Below are 22242 nucleotides of genomic sequence, written 5' to 3'. Positions count from 1 at the left end.
TTTGTAAAAAAATACGCAAGTAAGAGTAGATTGTTTGCAAAACAGATTGCTGTGGCGTTCTATTATCTCTGCCTACCCCTGCATGAGAAGCCACGTGACAGTTAGTTGGTAATATTGTAGTATTTATTCATTATCCCAGTAGATGTCTCTGCGTGTTCCATAGTGAGTTTGTCAAGCTGGCCTCACTAGCAAGGCACCTAGTACCACCTATTAAGTCTTAAAATTATCTTTTGTATAGCATTGTATCCTGATGCAGTGCCCTATGCACCATTGGATGCGGATAAGGGCCAAGATTTCATTGTGATTTTTGTGTAATGGTAATGGTCAGCACGCTCGGCTACCGTTGGGGTCCCCGGTTCGATTCCCAGGGGGGGTTAAATAAATATAAGTGATTTTTTCACTCTAATATTTATTAAATATTACCCTGAACTGGTACCTGAAGTGGAGGCCTGATCACCTTTCCTTCATGTGTTAACGATCAGGTAACGCTGTGTGAGTGCTAGTTGTTGAATTGAATCTTTGTTTTCAGGATACGCTGAACAACCTTTCGGCGACCATCAGACCATCGGCCGCTGGTAGAAAATTCACAAGGGAAAAATTACACCTTTTTTTAAACTTTCTGGCGAAATACTGTCAAAACATCGAGGACCACAAGTGAACTGTTACTGCACTTCGATGATACTACAGTTGAGCTTTCACTGCACTTCAATGATACCACGAGTGAGCTGTTACTGCGCTTTAATGATCCACGAGTAAGGTGTTTCTGAGCTTCAGTAATACCACGAGTGAGCTGTTACTGTACTTCAATGATACCACGAGTGAGCTGTTACTCGCTTCACTGATACCGCATCCTAACTGTGGCAAGATAATTAACAGCAAAAATAAATTATTATTCCTTTGTGACAAGTCAAAATAACTTTTTGTTTTTTATATAAAAATTTTTATATTGATTTATTTTTTATATAGCTTGGTCCTCCGTATACCGCGTCCGCGGACCGATGTCCTCATCTCTCGTCGAGCTCTCCCCAATCTGGTGCTCTTGGCATCTACGTGCAGAAAGAAAATATATATTTTTATAGAATAGAATTTTGTGATTGTAAAAATGGAGAGGTGTCCTAATACCTAAAATTGGACCGCATTTGTCAGGGAATGACGCATTTGTGTACTTTGATATATGTTTATGAAATGTGTTGGAAATTAGTTTAATTAAATAAATTATATTGTACAGTAATAATAATGAAATCATATTTTAATAAACATTTTTATATAAAAATTTTTTTCTTTGTAACTTTTGAAAGTAAAGAATTCAGTCAAACAGCTTTTAAATTATTTTCATATAATTATTTTTTACAGCAAAAATATGTACCATATATATTAAATAACTAACCATCTCTCCGCTATCCGTAGGGGTAAGCAAAGAGATTAAACATCTCGACTAAGATGAAGGATAATATGGAAGTACGGGTATTTTCAGGGCTTACGACCTGTCACAGACTGGTTTAAGTGATCACTTCATAAATGTGTAACATTCACCCTTCTACCTATGATGTTAATCATGGGTGAAACAAAATTTGAAAAGTGTGGGTTTTTTTTTTAGTTGGTTGTGTTGCTATTTTTTTCCTTGTTTATTATTTATCAAGGTTATATTTGTAGACTTTTATTGATTTTAGTGCTTTTGTGTATGATTTTACGTTCAAGTGTACTCTTTTATGTTAGTTCTTTTGTGTGTGATTCTAAGTTTTTGAATTCCTAAATCTCTGTTGTCATGGGCTAGTTATACTTTCCGACATTTGTCCTTGTGTCAAGGAAACCATGAGAAACCTTAACCGGAAAGGGGTTATCTGTGGAAAAAACATTTACACGTTTTTTACATTTCAAATATATTTTTATCACAGTTTAATAAGACAAGCTTTGAGTTCTAGCCTCTCTACTTGTTCATAGGTCTTATTTTATCTATAATTGCTTTGGCCAAGCACACAAACGTCCTGGAGAGCGTGCAATTTCGCAATACTTTTGGAAAGTCTTCAAATGGTATTTTTCGTCTGTCGCATTCTTTTTTAAACGAGTATCTTTCTTTAGCGATCATTGGGCAGTGAATCAGCAGGTGCTCGACGCTGCTCCGTCTGTGCGTCACAGGGGCAAGCCGGATTGTCTTTCAGTTTAAATCTATGTAGATACGAAAGTGTGGCTCCATGGCCCGTCAGTATTTGAGTTGACTCGAGTGTAGGTGTGTTTATTTTCCCAAAATTTTTGCACTCTTCTAGTGTCTGGCAAAAGTATTTAGTACCAGTACCTGTGGTGCTTGCTTGGTATCGCTCCTCCCATTTGGTAATGGTTGAGCTTCTCAGCTCTCATTTGGCATAACTTGTGGGAATTCAGTGTAAAGTTTGGCAGTTTTTACACAAAGAGCCGCGCTTTTAGCTAATTCATCAGCTCTTTCATTTCCCGCAAGTCCGTTATGTCCTCAAATCCACATAAATTTGCAATTAATGCCTTTTGACTTTAGTTTCCGAGATGTCTCTTGGATGTAGAAAACCATCGGACTATCGGGAGCCCCGTCTTCGAGTGCCTGAACTGAACTTCTAGTTATTATTTTTTTATACAAAAATGTTAATAAAAGTAGTATATACCACTCACCGAGATTTCTACGTCTACCGGTTTCGAGATGTACCCGTCTCTTCGTCAGGACAATCACTAACACAGCATGCAAACAATACTACCCTTCACCACCATAGCACCATTTACACACTCAAAACTACACAAAATGTCTAACACATGCGATTTTTGGCCGACCCGAAGACCAACATGCACTATAGTTTTCAATACAGACATGCACTACAAGCCGAGGTTAAACGTTCAATAAAATTAGACCTGTAATCGAATCAACTTATATACTCGTAGGATGAAAGGAGTGGGGGGGGGTTCAAATTGGATACTGACGAATAGTGCTTAACCGATGTCGAATCAAACAATGGACTATATGTAAAATTTATTTGGTTGTTAATTAGAGGAATATTATTTTTAAGTGCTTTCCTAATATAAAAAATCTCCATATTATTTAGTTTCAACCCTTTATTATCAGTGTTTAATATTTTTACTCCCGTGTCTTTTTTGAAGACGTGATTTGATTCTATGAGGTGATTGGCAAATTCGGAGAAGTTATTATTGTTTAGACATCGTATGTGTTCTTTTATTCTGGTATTAAAATTACGCGATGTTCTACCAATATATTTAGAAGGACATGAATCACAAGTTAATTGGTATATACCAGAATTGTCTAGGATATTGTTTTTATCTTTATTATTTAAAAGGATTTTCCCAATATTATTATTAGTATAAAATGCCGGTCTAATATTTTTTGGTAAATATTTAGTTACTTTATTCGTTTTATTTTTTATAAACATTATTCTTCTTTATTTATTATTATTATTATCATTAGTTACTTTGGGACATAAAAACTGTTTTAAGGTTCTTTGTTTAATTTTTTTTAATTAAAAGAGAATTAATTAATTCTACATTATAACTATTATTTGACGCAATTAGTTTAATCGTATTAAGCTCGGTGTCAAAGTTAGATTTGGATAACGGGACATTCACTAAGCGATGTATCATCGAGTGGAAAGCGGAATGTTTGTGGGAAATTGGATGATTAGAAATATTATTACTTATTTATTTTTTTACAAAAATGTTAATAAAATTAGTATATAACCACTCACCGAGATTTTTACGTCTACCGGTTTCGAGACGTACCCGTCTCTTCGTCAGGACAATCACTAACACAGCATGCAAACAATACTACCCTTCACCACCATAGCACCATTTACACACTCAAAACTACACAAAATGTCACAAAACACATGCGGTTTTTGGTCGACCCGAAGACCAACATGCACTATAGTTTTCAATACAGACATGCGTTACGAGCCGAGGTTAAACGTACATTGCTCGTTGAAAACCTCGTACATGTACGTTTAACCTTAACATGTACGTTTAATCGTTGTAAACCTCGTAAATGTACGCGTTTAACCTCGGCTCGTAACGCATGTCTGTATTGAAAACTATAGTGCATGTTGGTCTTCGGGTCGACCAAAAACCGCATGTGTTTTGTGACATTTTGTGTAGTTTTGAGTGTGTAAATGGTGCTATGGTGGTGAAGGGTAGTATTGTTTGCATGCTGTGTTAGTGATTGTCCTGACGAAGAGACGGGTACGTCTCGAAACCGGTAGACGTAAAAATCTCGGTGAGTAGTTATATACTAATTTTATTAACATTTTTGTAAAAAAATAAATAAGTAAAAATGACTAACCACAAAGTAAATGCTTTAAATATTAATAATATTGAGAATATAGAAATATTATTAATTACCGTGTCTGTATAAGTTGGCTTACGAAAAATATTAAAGTCTATAGTGTTATTTAGTACTGTTAAAGTTTAGTCTAAGAAATTTAGTTTATGGTCTTTTTCAGTTTCAAGAGTAAATTTAATATTATTGTTAAAGGAGTTAATAAATTTTTAAAATGAAGTTAGTTGTCGTTCTGTTCCTGTCCAAATGCAAAAGATATCGTCTACATATCTTTACCATAAAAATATGTTTTTAATTAATTGATTATTAGATTTAAATATAATGTTTTCAATGCTATCTAAAAATATATCCGCAACTAATGGGCTTATTGGAGAACCCATTGCTAAGCCTGATCTTAATATTTGTTTAAACCAAAATTACTTTAAATTTAATAATAAAGTTTGATTATAAACTTTATTATTACATTGAAAGTAATTTTGGTTTAAACAAATATTGAAAAGACGATTTAAATCATTAGAAATGTCTTCAGGTAATTCTGAAGTATTCAGAATATCTTTTAAAATTACTTTTGAATGTTCTATTTACGTTGGTAAATAGGTTGACGACATCGAACGACACTAATTTTACATTTTTGGGGAGTACCAGGTTTTTAAGTGTGTCTATTAGTTCTAATAAGTTTTTAATTGTGTACTTAGTTTGGAAAATATTTAAATTATTTGATGTATTTGTAATAAATGACGCTAATTTAAAAGCTGGGGAATTACATGAACTTCTAGAGTCGGACAACGGGTTGACAATCTTCCAGTTGTTCGTCTTGCTAGAGACCCAGTACAAAGCTCTCATAATGGTGAAGAGTTCGGCTTGGAATACCGAGCCGCCAGCCGTTGGAAGCTTTTTACTTCTCCGCAATTATTAAATACGGCAAAAGCTGCTCCCACTTTTCCTTCAGCTTTACTGCCATATATGCCCGTGTATATGTCGATTTCTTCAATTGTAATTTCAAGTCTGCCATACGAGTCTGGGTAGCTGGTGATCTCTCCGATTTGTTCACTCGGATGGGGCAGTTCCGTGTAGGCAATTTTCCCCTGGTATTTTTGGTCTTCTGGTCTATCAGTAATGGTGATTCTTTTTTGTATGATAGATTTCTCTCAGCTTTTTTACCTTTAGGTCCAGTGGGATCAGTCCTGCGATTGCTTGTACTGATGTAAGAGAAACAGTGTGGTACGCTTTGCAAATTCTTATTCCCATTGATCTTTGAACTCTATTTAGTTTGGCCTGTACGTTTTTCGTTTTTGCCGCTTCCGACCACACCGCCGCGGCGTAAGTAATGATTGGCTCCACTACCCCTATTTATATTGTGCGCAGTATTTCAGGTTTGAGTCCCCACGTTGGTTTTGCCATGAACGTTAATTTATTAGCTATACTAGCTGCTTTTTTCGTGACTGAATCTACGTGCTTACTCCAATTGAGGTTGTCGTCAAGCACTACTCCGAGGATTTTGCAATCTTTTACGAATTGGAGTCTCTTTTCCTTCATAAAGAGGCAAGGTGCCAGCGCCTTACCGCATTTAGTTATGAAGAGTGCATTAGTTTTTTCCTCTGAAAATACCAATTTGACTTTATCTCCCCACTCGGTGACTGAGGAGAGTGTTTCGTTTGTTATGGTCTCCAAGACGCTTATGTCTTTGTGTTTTATAACTAATAGTACATACATCATTGTAAATGAACATTACAATGATGTATGTACCTTTTGTAAAAGTTCGTCTAGGAAGATATTCCAAAGCACCGGGCCGCAAGCAGATCCCTGTATACAGCCTTTGCTGGAGCTTTTCTTTGAGCTGGCTCCTACGTATTTTATTTCTACAATCCTGTCTGAGAGATAGTCCTTGAACACGTTATATTTGTTTAAAGAGCAATCTAGTCTCGCTAGTTGCTGGAGGATGTGAGGCCACCAGGCGTTGTCAAACGCCCCCTTAATGTCGAGAGATATCACGCACACGTGGTTTCCTTCTTTTGTTGCATTCTTGATGCAAGTTACTGCATCAATCATGGTGTCCTCTATACTCTTTTGTCGAGTGAAACCGTATTGGAGAAGACTCAATTTTAGAAATTTATTGAATTGCCATGAAATTCTTTTAATTAAATGTTTTTCAAGGACTTTCCCCAAGACGGGTAGTAATCCTATCGGTCTATAGGAAGTGACGTTCCCATAGTCTTCTTTACCTGGTTTTGGAATGACCTTTATTTTTACAATTTTCCACAGTGGTGGAAAACAGCCTCTTCTTAAACATGCATTGAATATGCTGATTAGGATGTCGGGTTGGCATTTGAACGCCATCTGGCATATGTCTGCAGTGAAATGATCACGTCCCGGTGCTTTTGTGGAATCTAATTCTTAAAGTGTTTTCTTATTTCTAGTTCCGTGAATAGTACGTCATTATATTCTAGAAGCGCTGCTTCCTCGTTTTGCCTAGTCAAAAGTTGCTCGGCTGTTTCGTGAGACATGGTGTTGTCGGGAAAGAAGTGTTAAAGTAGTTCGGTTACCGACTACTTTAACAATCTTACATCGATTCTTCGACTGGTGGCTGAGTTTACTAGTTTACATTTGGCTTTGACGACATCTTTTTTCAATTCGGTTAATTCCGTTGTCCACCATGGGCATTTTTTAAGAGGCGCAGTTTTAATTGTGGGGATCGATGCTCGACAAGTTTCAGAGATTGCGTCTATATATTCACCTACTTGTCTGTTTAAGACACTCTGTTTGTTATTTGAGTCAATATCGTGTGAGAATAGACCCTTTTCTTTTTAAAATTTTGTAAAAGTTGTGCTGAATTTTTCCCAGTTTGCTTTGCTGGTTTTGTATAAAAAGGTAGTATCTACATTATTTTTATTGTTTGAGTGTGTTTCAAAATTTAGGCTAAATGTGATCTGATAGTGCTGCAATATCTCGATCAACCCTCCATCTATGGACTATGCCGATCATGTTGGAAGTGCAGATAGTGATGTCTATGACGCTTTGTAATAGATCGCTGCCTCTTGTGGTTTCGAAGGTGGGAATATTACCCGTATTGAGTGTGTGAAATTGCTTTTGAGAAATGATATCAGTAACTTTATCGCCTCTTTTGTCTGTTCTGTCACTCCCCCACCAGATGCTCTGAGAGTTCGCATCTGCACCGATTATGATTCTACTTTGGCGTTTTTCATTTGTGAGGGTGTTAAATTTACCTAGGCAAGAGTCGATGTCTTCACTCGGTGAAAGCCAATTATCAGTGGTTGCGATTCCACCGTTGCTTCAATGGAGATATTGGCATTATTGCTGTATTTATCCAGTAGTATGCAGTTTTTGGAAAACTCCTGGTCGATTATTATAACGGCTGCCTTGACCGGGGAATTTAGTCTGCGTTTTTGGAAAATTTTTCCTCCGTAAGTAGTTTTGTTAATTTTTCCCGTGCTTCCAACATATGGTTCTTGTACTAAGGCAATATCAAAATGTCGTTCAACCGCTTCTTTGAAAAACGAAATGGTAGCAGATTCACATCTCTGTAGATTGGCCTGTGCAACTTTAATGATATTAAATGGTTTACTGGCCATAGTCGATCATATTCTTGTACCTGTTTATTTGCCTCTGGTGCGCCGGGCACTCTGATGCCAAGGCTTGTGGTTTGTAGGTGTGTTTGCTTGATAGTGTTTGATCACCAGGATGCAATTATTGCATTTGGTTGTGCTGCTCTTATTTATGCACTGGACTGCGCGGTGTTCCCACACACTTCAGCACACTTTATTTTTGCAGTGAGCCACGGAGTGTCCGTAGCTCATGCACTTTTGGCAAGCTATTATTGAGATATATTCAGCTACCCCAATTTTGGCGTAGCCGAATATTAATTCTGCCCGTCTCTAAGAGACGGGTCCATATTTCCGGTTGAATCGCAAGGACAGCGCACTTACGGTTGCTGTCTTTCTTAAATGGTAGCTTGAAGAGTACAGCTGCCTCGCTATCTGTCGTTTGTTGTGAGGAGCTGTCAAGTTCATTTTGCTTGTATAGGACCTCGATGTTTTGTTGTTTTGGGAGGCTCGCGTCCACCCCTTTTAATTTAACTTTCGGCCTGATTTTTGCGCAGTGGACCTCCCTGCACGGATTTATCAGAAGGATCTTTTCGAGTCCTCCGTGGAGGACCCATACTACATTACAACCCAAAAAAAAAATTGTCGGTTGTTTTATGAATAAAAATGAATTCAAATGAACAATTAAACGAGTCTAAATTGTAAGGACGCGCTCAAAGATGGCGAACAAGAAACAAAATACCGATTTTGGAGACTTTCACAACTCAACTCGAAAAGTGTGGTTGTTAAAATTCACTACTCAAATTTCGGAAGTTGTACATATATCCTTGATTGACTCCTTTTACATATGAGTTTTCGGCATCATCTATGGTTGAGTTGAGTAAGCTATTTATTTAGCAGAGACCTTCATGAAATGCATGTAAGATTCTGCCTGAATTATTTGATATACAAAGAGAGGCCTGAAAATATTATTAAAATTTTGTTGTTAAAGTCATAATTCGACTGGTTATTTTATTCAAATTAATAGTAAATGGTCAATGTTAGTAGTGTATAAAGTGACCACTTAAACCAGCCTTTGACAGAGGTCGTAAGCACTTTTTTTGAAAGCTGTCCCACCGCATGCCCAGATCTGATACAGAAGCATCTAGGCTTCCTGACAGATCTGCTCTTGCTAAGCAATTTTTTTTTTTAACTAGGTTGCAAAATTTATTGAAAATGTGAAACAATATAAAATTGTATCCTGATTTTACTGTGAATTTACATTTAAAAGCTTTCAATATACCTGTCACTGCCAATCTAAATAAATACAAGATTGTAAGTCCATCACCAAATTTTCTAGAAGTTCCCCAGTGTAGGTAGTGAAAGGGATTAGTGTTTAGTTCAATTAGTCAGCTAGATCCAATTCCGACTCGACGTTGGCCGGTATACAGATGCCCACAACCCCGACCAGCACAGCAGACACGGAAGAGTGCAAAGACATTTACAGAGAATAGTCAGTCATCGCATTTCCACTCAACCATTATCCATTGACACTATTTCGGATCCCTTTCACAAGTAACTACACATATATATATACGTATATACACACATACACATATATTTTTCTTGATACACGCCTATCACAATCCTAACAAACAATGGACATAAAACAAAAAGATAATAAAGAACAACCATATCTCACAACCTGGCACAAAGTTCTAACCATGACACTGAAAGACAACAATAACACAACGCAGTACTTTACACAAAGATAACACCCTTACGATGCAGCACTTTTGATCAAACATCATCATTTAGAAGTGACAAATACAACGTCCGCTTTATCAATTCCACCGCCGAGAGTCGAGGAACGACGCGCCGCCAGACGCGGAGCGGTGCCGGATCCAGCTCTACAAGTTAGTAAGGTTAAATACCTTCACCAATTCCTTTAATGGAAAGAAACAAACACAAGACGTGAGTTCAGTTCAGCAAGCAGCTATGGAAAATCCCACACTTGCTTCTTGAGATCGCTAAGAGAAGTGATTGGATGTTACGCCTTAGATTCCCCTTAGGGTGTTCCACTTTTCCACCCAAGCACCTGCAAAAAGTGACAATTTAATATGATTGTTCATATTCGCAAAAAAGTCCGAATTCCATGTCGGCCGGCTAACATCCGTCAGGCCATCCAGCATAAGTTACTTTTCCGAGTCTAGGACGGGGCATCTCCACAGGATGTGATCCGCCGTCTGAGATGGAGCCCCACATACACAGCCTGGATTCTCCGTTAAGGCTAGCTCGTGGAACTTTCCCCTAAACTCTCCATGTCCGGACACTAGTTGGACCACATAGTGGTTCATGAAGAGAGATTTCAGTTCCAGTCTCTTGCTAATGTCGGGGAAGAAAGTCCAGCGTCCAGTCGTGGCCACATCCCAACGATGCTGTCATTCCTCGACTGTCCTACGTTTAATGGCCGCTATCAGCGAGCTGATTCGGTCACCCCTATACAGTCGAAGTGTTAGTCCAAAATATTCTACTACCGAACCTATTTTTAGTTTTTTCACCGCAACCGACTCCAAAACCTCTAAATCTGCGGGAAATTCCCCGGCGATCACGGTTAGGGCAGCAGTCGAGACGGTCCTGTACGCCCCAGTGACTGCTAGCAGAGGAAGTCTCTGCCCACTAAGGAGTGTCCTCTGGACATTCCCGGAGCCGGCACGATGGTGCCAGACTTTCGCAGCATACGTGAGCTGAGCCACGTAAACTCCCCTGTAAATCTGCTTAACAGCTTTGCCCGCAAGTCCCCAATTTGCCTTACTCAGGCGTCTTACCTTCATAAATAATAGATTGGCTTTTTTGGATATCCCCTTGGCATGCGCCAAGAAGGGTCCGGTACTGTCAAGCGTTACCCCAAGGTACTTGACCGTCTCGTAAAAGCGTATGCTCTTTCCACCCATTTTCACCACAGGGTTTCTTCCTCTGTCAAGTCCCCTTTTTAACATTAAACCCATCATCTTGTGCGGTCAGCCGGTTCCTCATGCCCCATTAGGTTATAAGGGTTATCGCAGTGTGTCCTCTCTCTTCTAATATTCTTCTACTATCTCCAGAAACTAAGAGGAGGGCATCATCAGCATAAGCCACCACCGTGCATCCCTTTGGAAAAGGAAGTCGCAATAGGTCGTCAAAGAGTACATTCCAAAGAGATGGACCCAACACCGAACCCTGAGGACAACCCATGCTTGTTGCCCTTTTGACGGTTGTGTTGCCATGGATCACCGAGATGGTTCTGTTATCTAGGTAGCTCTTTATTATTATGAAGAGCTCTTTTGGACAGCCTCTGTTTTTTAGCTTTGCTAATATCATGTGCCACCAGGCATTGTCAAAAGCACCCGAAATGTCCAGGAAAATCCCACATGCGTTTTTTTCCGGACTCTCTCGGCCCTAGCTACTCGCAAACAGTATGGCGTCCTCCGTGGAACGAGCATTGGTGAAGCCAAATTGTCTCACACGGTGGTGAAAGGCAGTCCAAGTGGTCCATCCTGTTTCTGAACAGTTTTTCTACGATTTTGCCAAAAGCTGGGAGGAGAGTAATCGGTCGATACGCTGCAGGATCGGACGGACTCTTGCCGTTCCCTTTTCTGAGGAGACCCTCCTTCCAGGCATCAGGAAAGATGCCTTTTTCTAAGCAAGATCTCATGAGAACTTTTGTCTCATCTCTAGCAAATATCCAGGTATTTTTGACTATTGGTCCGTTTATCCTGTCAATCCCGTGCGCCTTCCTGGGGCCCAGCGACTCAATAATTAGTTCCAATTCTCGGTCGGTCATACTACTAACTGACAGTTCTCTGATTGAAGGATCTACCCGTGCAATCAGCCTAATTTGTTTATGATGAATTGAGTCAGTTCGATGGTCGTCCTGAGGAATAAGTCGGTCAAGCAGAGCATTCAAAGTGGATTTCACTGAGTTTGTTGCTGATTCGCATGATACTACATTATTGAGGTAGCGGTCTGAACCACCCCCATCTTTTTTCAGGATCGCATTTAAAGCCCAAGGGTCAGCATTACCCACCTCGGTGATCCACTACCTCCAACTCGTAGTTTTTGTCCTGCGGATGGCAGTCTTGTAGATACGCCTGGCACTCCTTTCATCATATTTGAGTCTATCAATGACCGTTTGGTCGGCATCATCCCGCAAAGAGGCCCCCACCTTGCGAAAAGCACGCTTAGAGGCACCTTTAAGTGCGGTCAGCTCCGGCGTCCACCATGGCGTATTGCATCGGCTTCTCGGTCTTGATCTTCCTAAGCTTGAAGCAGCCGCGCTAACAACGTAACAATTGAAGTGATCTCCAATTTGGGGATTACCTCTGGTCAATCTTACCTCAAAATCTGTAAGCACGTCCGAGAGCTCTGCACCAAAATGATCCCAATTTGCGAATCTAGTCTTGAAGCTCCAGAGGTCCGGTCTAGTTGTGGTGGTTGTGCTCAAGCACAACCTCAAGGTAAGGTCAAATGTGATCAACCGGTGATCGCTCGCGATTTCTTGATCATGGACATGCCAATTCGACACAAGCGCGGTAAGGTCACCCGAAACGAGGGTGAGGTCGATATTGCTCTCCCCGCAAGGACCTGAAAACGTTTTCAGCTGTCCTTCCGTATTGAGCAACACCAAAACACACCCCGTCACAAATTCCTCCACCGCGTCCTGCCTCGGGGTCCGACCGTAAACTCCATCGTCAAACCTGAGTGAAGACCTGGCGTTAAAATCTCCTCCAATAATAAAATTGGCGCGTCGGTTAGTACTAAGTATTGATTGCAGTCCGTGAATGTGCGAGCCTGCCGGCTGATCATACTTCAAGTAAACAGAAGGGACAATCAACTCAGCCCCCCCCACATTCATGGACATGCAAAGTCTTTAGTCATTGGAGAGGTGATGCAGTAGCAAGGGTTCCAGGGAGCGATTTCTTACTGCTATGCCTGCACCGGGGCAGATACCTGATTCTAATACTACTATGTCCCCACCCAAGCATACAGTCCTGCCTGAGACAGTATACTGCTCCTGGATGAGAACCAGATCAAGTCTGTGCAATTCTATAGCTCGTTGCAGCTATGCCGGGCATTCTCGGCTTCCCGTGGAGTGGTCGCTTGGTTTCTTGAATCTATAACAGGTAGCACACTTACCTGTGGACCCTTTATTGGGGCAAGTAGAATCATTGTGTCCCGAGGAGGCGCAGTGCCTACACACTTCGCTCTCTTGAGGGCAGTGCTTCTAAATGTGTCCGTATAGATGGCACTTGTGACATCGGGTTGCTCCTACGTAGTCTCTGGCCCTGCAACTACTCCATCCTAAAAGGACGTGGTCCTGTTGAATTATGGGGGTCCTGACTTTAGGGTGAACTACGTAGATGCAGCTCACATCAGAGCGATCGCGCAGCCCAAACAATGCCACTCGCCTAGTGGATTTTCTAATCTCCTCATTAGCAAGGGATACCTTCCCTTCCAAGTTGGAGGCGATTAGTTCATCCAATAACTCATCTTCCGTCATCTGCCTGGGTGCATTATAGATAACAATTCTTGGTAGATGCCCCTTGGGCTCAACCAAGTTCAGCCCTCGTGTTCTCAACCTTTCGCTAGCTTTTTTGATATGCCCCTGCCTTACCCTGGTGGAGGTTTGTATCGAAATTCCCGCTTTTTTCACATTACGGACTTTCACTGGGATCAAACCGTCCGTGTTTGGGTTGATGGTCTGCTCTATTTCTTTCCTTGTCTCCTCCGAGGTTGTTCCCTCGGTATTGGCGGGGTAGATCAAAAGAGTTGGCCTCTTTGGCTCAACCTTTTTCTCCACACGCGCTCCTGTTCTGAGAGCAGCCGCATAACTAACTTGGTGCCCAGCAGCCGGGACACGTGGAGATGTACCCAAGGTCGACAACAGTCGAATTTCTGAATCCAAACGCTTCCTTTCCCCCGTTTCCCTTTCCAGGCGAATGGCCAGTTGGCCGACCGCCAGCAGGATGTCAGCATTGGCCGTGTGAATCCCCGCTTTGAGATCGCTGTTAAGTCTGAACTTCTCTCCAGAAACAATTTTTTCTATTTCGGCAATTGCAGCCCTAACATCTGCCAGCTCCCGGCAGGGTACGCCAGTGGCCTCCTCATCACAGACATTTGTATCACTCGAGTTTTTTCCCCTTTTATTCTCTCTTCTAGCTTCCTTCCTTGCATTCTCTGGAGAGGGACTTTCCTCATTTCTTCTCCTTTTGTTATTTACGTCCAAGCCTTCCATTCTTTCAACAGCACTTGACCCTATTAACCTTTCCTTTTCTACTTCAATCCTCTCTCTCTCTTTTTCCTTTTCTAGTTCCCTCAGTCTTTCCTTGTCCCTTTTGCTCTCCATTCTCTCTCTTCTCTCTCTCCCTCTCCTTTAACTTTTCTATCTCCTTTTCTCTTTCTACGGGGGACCGAGAGAGTGTGGATTTTGGCGTGAAGGGGTCCCTCACACCAACTTGTGTACCCTTTTGTGCTAAACCACTGTTCTCATCACTATCCGAGGACGACATTCAAAAGTCGGCGATCTCGATTCCGAGATCAAATACAATAACTTATACAAAAATATCTAAGAAGAAATAATTTTTGCGAAAGCGAACCGAACTGAACCGAGGTCATAAGCACTGCACAAATACTTCCATATTCTACTTCAGCTGTGTTGACTTCCTGACTTCCATATGTTGACTTCCTGACTTCTATATTCTACTTCAGCTACATAGCTACATTGCAATGTGGATGTTATTTGATGTGTGAGATTTGCAAGCAGGTCCACGGAGCCATGTTCCCAACCAGTCTGGTCGGGGATGAAGAGCAGCCGGAGTGAGCACGACTCCTCGGCTCTGGACTTGAATTCGCTTTCCGACAGCAATTGGGCACGATCTTGAATCGATTCAGTATGCTCGCCAGTCCAACTTTTGACTAGATTTGTCCCATGCGTTCGCCTGCAAAGAACGATTATCAATTGTCATATTGGGAAACTAGAGATGATCTCCTAACTATTGATCACTATTAGCTGAACATTGCGAGTATAATTGATTTCAGCGTACTATGCACTCTCCCTTCCATCTCTAGAAATCATGCTTCCCAGATATAGGAAACCATCTGCCTGTTCCATAATTTCCCCATTTACTGCTATTTTACCCGCAGATCTGCATTCATCTCTTTTGAATATCATGACTTTGGAGTTGCTGCATATTCATCGGCAAACCACTTCCTTTGCACACACTATACACCCTTGTCACCAGCTCCTGCAGGTCTTCTCTACTATCGGCAAGAAGCACAGCATCCTCGGCATACAAAAGGCAACAAACAGACAAATTGATTGATCATCAGGTATAAGTATGCAGCATGTGTGGGGAATGTGCCTTCCCTTGCAAGTCCGGTGGGAGATGGACTAACCGATGCACACTTTGGGTCCCTCCCCAAACGGAAGATAGGTGTACGGAGTGATTTTGCTCAGATTGTGTCTGGAAGAGCTCCGGCTTGTCCCAGTAGCGGGGGTCACTCTGCAGGCCGCTCAGAGAGATGTAGAGCTTGGTTCCCTTCTCGATGACCCTCCCGGATCCCGGAACGGTGCAGGTCTTGGTGCAAAGTCTGTCGATGAAAGGAAGCGTGGGATAGAGGCGGAGAATTTCTGCAAAATCAAACATTTTTATTTAGTAACTGTATTTTTCCACCACACAATGCAAGGCTAATATTAGTATTATCTATCAAATTAAGAAAGATGTATTGAGATTGTTTGGGCGTGTGAAACCAATGAGTGAGGAAAGTACAATGAAACAAATTGATGAGGCAAACGTAGTCGGAAATAGAAGCTGAGAAAGAAAGAGGAAAACTTGTCTCGATCAAGTATTTTAAATACATGGGCTTGATCAGTTCAGGAGTCAGAATAATCGGCGGGTATGTATGAGGAGGTGCATGAATGTGGAAGGGGTGAAGTATATTTGGAGAGTAGTGTGCCATTCTGTTTTGTCTGCCTACAAACAAATGAACACTGCATCGATATGTTGCAGTGCCCTATGCACCATTGAGAGTTAGAAAAAGAAGAATGTTTACCGTTATAAGCCATGCCCAAGGAGGGCATTTCCAATATAGCGTCATATGTCACTTCCTTGTTTTTCTTCAGCACTTTCTTTATTTCCTTTCGCAGCGGCAACAGGGGCAATCCTCAAGATTAGTGCATACACAAGCATGCGTGGAACCGCTATTTTCGGAATTGCAATACAAGTTTGAAAAATTATGGATGCTAGTGATAGTGAAACATGTTAACTGTGAAATATTTAAAATTTCAGTTGGGTTTTTTCCTTTAAATTTTGCGTAGGATTCTTAACTTACCACATTCACTATAATAGTGTTTTCTTTGAATTTTTCACGAGTACAGTGTTAAATCTTTATGTTTGATCTTACTTTTATTTCATGTAATTCATGAGTGAAAATTCAAGGCAAAAACACTTGTCACGTCATTATCATCATCAGGACACATTTATAGAAATGTTGACGGGTCGACCTACTTGGATTTCAGGGTAACTGGCGAGAGTTGTCACCAGGAGGGACACGGAGGTGCTGCTGGTCTCAAATCCGGCCGCAAATAGAACTAGAAACTGGGCTACTAGCACATCACCGGGCATATCCTGCCAACAAATTAATAAAGCCTCATCAAATATATGTATGTATATATTTTGGTGCTGAGATTTTTTCTTATATGTATGCTGAAATTGCCATATGTATGAAGACCCTTTTGGAAAAATGATCCTACAAATTACGTTTGTAGAACATCAACAATATTTTTAGTTTCACCGATTTTAGTATTTGTTTCTGGTATTGGTATATGGAAGATTCCCCACACGATAGACCAATGGAGTTCAGGTGGTTGGAGCGCTATGTTCAGCGCAGTCAAGGGTTAACTGGAGAAGAGTCATCGCTTCCACAAGGGTCACTACCCTCAGTAATGAAGACTAAGACAGAGTAGAGAATACATATTTATATATAATCCTGTAAATCCTGTAAATGCCCAGACTTCCATATTCTTCTTCATCTTTGATAAGATGTCAAAAAACAATATGAAAATAACTCCTGTAATTGGAGACAATCCAGATTTTGTGAACAAGTATTTGGACACACTCAAAATGTTGTAAATAAATTATCTGGTCAAATTAATAAAAATGAAAATGGTATTTTCTGGCGTTTCTCATGTGTGTGATTGTAATCCAGGATTCGGACCTCACATACTAATATAAGAGTTTCTGCTTAGTAAAAAGCTTCTTTACATCTCACCAATAGATGTCTCTAGTGAAGTTCTAGTGATTCAAGAACAAGGTTTCTAAATTGGTTAATATATAAAGAACTTCCAAGAATTTGAGTAGTGTGGTTGTCAATAATGGGTAGAATTGGTGAATGTTACACGTGTGTAAAGTGATCACTTAAACCAGCCTAAGACGGTCGTCAGCCCCGTAAATGCCCAGACTTCCTTTATGCCCAGTCTTCATCTTTGATAAGATGTCAAAAAATAATATATTTTTTTATACATTGATATACTGTATAAGCATTGATATTTATCATCTATCGATGAAGAAGAATATGGGAGTCTTGGTATTTACAGGGTACGACAGGTTGTAAGCTTTGTAAATATTGAGACTTATCCTTCTAGACTATTCTTTTAGACCGTATTCTTTTTCATTTTTGTTGAGATATGTATATTACGGTATATTTACTGAGGCCGTCCAGTTGAGTGCTGTCAGCCTCGAGCTGCAGCAGCACGTCCAGCAGGTCCCCCCCGCCCCCCGCAGTGCGGAGCCGCTCCCTACCCAGGCGCCCCGCCGCCCAGAACATACTCCGCAGGGCCGAGGTGGCCGGCTCGCCAAAGAATTTGAACCTGAAAACAACCCGATTCAACTCAACTCAACCAACCATCGAGCCGCTTTCCCGCAGGGGTAGGTAGAGAGAACAGAACGCCACACCGAGCTGTCTTTGCAAATAATCTTTGTCTCTTCCGTACTCGTACATATCTGAAAGATTTATATATAAATGTACATGGAGCCAATGTACTGGGCGCACTGAGTACAGAAATTGGTGACATTTGTGCAGTGAAATGTCAATTGGAAAATGGTCACATAATTATCATGGTGGCCATCTACATCGAACAATGCAAGAGTAAATGATATTATTGAACTCATTCACAAAGTCTTATTGGCCTACACTATCGAAGGTGCAGCATTGCTGGGAAAAGAACTGGACAAAATGATTATAAGTGGTGATTTCAACATCGACTTCGACTCGGTTAAAGTTAAAATTGAACACCGACTATGCTCAGTCTACAACCAGATCGGGCACTACCTTCTTCTTCTCCATGAGCCCTCTGTGCTCCACTGCTGGATATTGACCTTTTCCTTATCTTTCCATTTCCTCGGATGGGTTGCTGCTTGCAGCCAGTTTCTACCCGCCACAGTGACTATCTCTTTTGGGGTCTTCCCAAAAGAGCAATAATAAAAATCATTTAAAACGGTTCAGAAAAAAAAGCTGAGAGTATATGATAAAATAAGCGCCACACTTACCCAAACCGATGGCTGATTTCTGGGAACAAAAAAAATTTGCTCATTTCTAAAACGCGTCGGGCAGGAGCGCCCGTGATATTTTCTCCCAACTTGTTGAACTTGGGAACATCTTCGTCCGTTTCCTCTCGGGTCTCCTTCGTCCTCGAGCACTGCCCGTCCAGCCAGAGCGCAGCTCCCACCAGGTTGTCTGCCGTGTAACGACCGCATGCGTCTTTCGCGTCCATTTCCCTAGAACCTAACAAGGGTTTAGCTGTACATTATTCATCACGTTTTATAATAACTGTGTCGCACAAACAGCGTATGCCCAACACACCACTAGACTGTATAGGTGTGGCTGTGACTTCTCCGCTCCGTCGCTCTCAGGGTCGTAAATCCCTAAAGTTATGAGCTGGGTAGAGATGCGTAGGTCCGTGTAGTTGTCGATTCGTAGTCCAGTGGCCTGGAGATTGTGAATCTTCGTGTTCGTTTTTTTGCTTACCTGTGTTCTCATTATGCGTATCGATAAAGTCCACCATATTTTGCGCATTTTTCGTCATCATCCGAGACATCTGTTTTAGTTTTCCATTGGAAAACAAGTGCGACAGCCTGGACCTCATATTCTTCCAGTGGGGCTGCTTCAGAGCAAACACGGTGCTGGTCCCGATCGGGTCGCCTTTGGACTTGTTACCCGTGACTCTATCCTCGAAGTGGTCGAAGTCCTTCACCAAAATGTTTTAGATCGACTCCGGATCGCTTACAAGGAGACACGGTTCGGTCAGTATCCAAAATCCGAGAATCGGCGTGTTGATTTTTCGGGAATAATTGTGGAGGCTCTCCATGAACTGACCTGTGGACTGGCGCAGAGACAAATCGACTGGATGTTCCCCACTACGGGTATCGGAGTCAGCGAAGGAATATTCCTCTTCTTCCGATAGCTCAAGTTCCTCACTGTGAAGTGTAGCAACACGGCCGAAACTGCGACCAGAGTCCCGAATACAACTTCGTTTCCGGAAGACATCTCGATGGCTCCTTTTCTGGAAAATATAAAAATAGATCATTCCCAAGAGGATGGAAATAACTTTAAAATGCGCGACCTCTTCAGTAATACTGATAGGAACTTCGACCTCAATCTGCGCATGACAATTGAGAGGTATAAGGAAGGACCGATGGTCCGGTATTCTACAATGGTATTTAATTGAACTTAAAAGAATCTTCAAATACGTTACTGAATAAAAGCACGTAATGCTGCATACATTTGGGTCTGGGCTCGAGACAAGTTCATTGGGAAAACTTTATTCATTTTATGATTTAGAAATGACTCACCCAGTTTGCGCGAGAACTATTAAGTTTTGATAAATCCCTCTCCGGATAATGCAGTTCCAGACAGACTTCCATAGTCTTATAAAAGATCTATAATTATGTACATGGAGATCATCATTTTTTCTTGTTTTACATTGTAGGAGCTATTACAAACTAATAACAGTAATTTAAAACCATTTAACATTTTTTTGTCTCTTTAAGTACATTACTAAATTAAGTATTTTTTTTAAATCAACGTAACTTCCTAGTTAACTAATCATCACACTGCTCCCTCGCAGGGATAGACAGAGAGTACAGAACGTCACACCACTATGTCTTTGCAAACATTCTTCGCCTCCTCCACATTCATGTTTCTCGTCATACATACCCGCCGATTGTTCCGCCTGTTCTTGGAAAATTGGAAGACATTGTGCCCGTATTCCGTAAGAAAAGTTTAAAATAAAAACCATATTACTGAATGACACCTTACATATTAATTTCCTCATAAAATACAATATTTAAAAAACAAACCTTCGATGGCAGAATACTGTAAGTCAGATGTACTTCGTAAGTCTATATTTTGATGAAAGTCACTTATCGCAGTTTAGTAAAAAGTGAGTAATTGAATTTATACCTATTTTTATTCATGTACTAGATGTGAATGCTTAGTATTCCGTACGTAGATGTTACGTTCACTAGATGGCGCTGCCAACGAACTAATAAAATCTGTTCAAAAAAATGTTTTACCATGTCACAAGTAAAAACAGCCGTCACGAATATGTAAAAACACTAATGCAACATTGTGTCAAATTTTTAAACCAATCGGTGAACAACTTTAGAAGATATAAGATTTTGAACGAACTAACATTTACATTTTATTTGTATTGATAAATAAAAACATGCGCGTATGTGATTAGAAAATTTGACATTTTGAACAGCCAATGTGTATACGAGTATATGTATACATATGGCTGTTTTAATATTTACGAATGAACCAAGTGACTGTAAACAAACATTCGATTAGCTATATTGGGCTTTACGAACAATGTCATTATAGTCGTGTTTGCGATCTAGATTTCTTGTAATAAGTATTTGTAATGTAATAATTTGTATAAGGCTCGGCACTCTGCTGCATTCACCCAAGCGAGGTAAATTTTAATCACCAAACTAACATATATATAATAATTTAAAAATAAACTTGGCGGGTAATAGAAATGCGATACTTAGTTTACACCAAACTTTCAAGGTATGCGAGCATCCAGAGCACATGCCAGTATATTTTCTTTAATTAGCGGACAAAAATGCATTTCTTCTTCTCTGGTTTCAATCCTGGGATTGGTTTGCAGTAATTTCCTCTATTCTTCTCTTCCATTCTTCCCTGTCTTTTGCGGCTCTTTTGAAATGTGCATATGATGAGTAGCGCACGTCCTAGTCTCAGCACAGGTCCTCCAGGTAGTCTCGGCGTGGGCGTCCCCTCGGTCATTCCCTCCATTATGGCATGCAAGAGACCTTCTTGACGTATCACATGGCCGATCCATCTTGCACGCCTTTCGGACAAGGTCCTGAGCAGATTTGCATTTAAACGAGCCATTTACAAATCTAACAAATTAAATTTACCGTTGAATTAATTTTACCGTTCAATTCTTCTCGTAAAAATCAATAGACTCGATCGATTTGTTAGAAAACACATTGTGTAGGTATTTTATTGTAATAATAATACACTTAAACCTCGCTTTGCGTCGTTTCACTTTGCGTTTTTTCGAAGTTGCGTCATTACTGAATTAAGGCTCATTTTCGCTGTGCGCCGTTGTTATTTCGAATTGCGTTGTTTTTATTATTATTCAGAGAATAATTTTTAAAATTTCTAAAAGGTAATTTCCCGTTCTGTAATTTTAAAATTTGTTTGGATTTCGGGGAATCGAGGGGAAATTGACATATATGAATTGTTAGCTTCTCATAACCAAGAAATGTCTAATGAGGAATTGATGCAACTGGATTTGGAAATCGCTAACGAAGAAGACAGCTCGCTAAATATAAGTAAGCGTCAAAATTTAACTTCGCAGCAAATTTCTAAAGCAATCAATCTAATTGACGAAGCAATGGAGATTTTTTCAAAAACCGATCCTGATAGCGAAACAACTGCTAAAATTCTCGTGCGGTAGCAAATTATACTAATTGTTACAAGGAACTTTACCACAACATAAAAAAAACAAGCTGTTCAGCAAACTTTAGACAGTTTTTTTGAAAAAAAAAGAGATTTCAATGGCCGCAAGCTCGTCTTCAGAATCTGTATACATAATTTTATAATTTATTTATTTTTTGGATATATATTTAATTTTTTATTGAATTTCTAGTATTTTTGTATGTTTTTAAATGAATTCATAAAGCTCTACTTTTATTTTGTTAAGTAAATACTCTTCTTTTTAACATTTAAGGACTGAATAAAAAATACGGTAACCTATCTTTGATGTTTATATGATTTCCAAAGGAAAATAGCAATTCACTTTGCGTTGTTTCAATTTGCGTCGCGATATTT

General features: G+C 40.3%; 1 protein-coding gene and 1 pseudogene across 2 annotated transcripts in view; both read right to left on the bottom strand.

The window, feature by feature from the left end:
- The window catches only part of LOC148306835 (uncharacterized), a 37801-nt gene extending 23461 nt beyond the window's left edge, over positions 1-14340 (bottom strand). Inside the window, exons 1-2 of the mRNA XM_088264301.1 lie at positions 13138-14340; positions 12950-13017 (exon numbers count right to left, since the gene is read on the bottom strand). Coding sequence (XP_088120427.1) covers positions 12950-13017; positions 13138-14227 — 1158 coding nt within the window. The 5' untranslated portion in view covers positions 14228-14340. The remainder of the gene's footprint in view (positions 1-12949; positions 13018-13137) is intronic.
- On the bottom strand, positions 14332-20397 carry LOC148306834 (cytochrome P450 6j1-like; annotated as a pseudogene). Its single transcript, XR_015837944.1, has 7 exons — positions 18907-20397; positions 18482-18678; positions 17589-17769; positions 16385-16508; positions 15934-16044; positions 15277-15511; positions 14332-14819 (listed from the first exon to the last, which is right to left on the bottom strand). The product of XR_015837944.1 is annotated as a cytochrome P450 6j1-like (transcript).
- Positions 20398-22242: the final 1845 nt, after the last annotated feature.

Source organism: Brachycentrus maculatus, unplaced genomic scaffold (assembly GCF_059751285.1).
Source record: "Brachycentrus maculatus isolate JH-2025_06_01 unplaced genomic scaffold, ASM5975128v1 h1tg000222l, whole genome shotgun sequence".
NCBI lineage: Eukaryota > Metazoa > Arthropoda > Insecta > Trichoptera > Brachycentridae > Brachycentrus > Brachycentrus maculatus.
The sequence above is the reverse complement of the archived record's forward strand: the minus strand, read 5'-3'. Positions and strand labels throughout refer to the sequence as shown.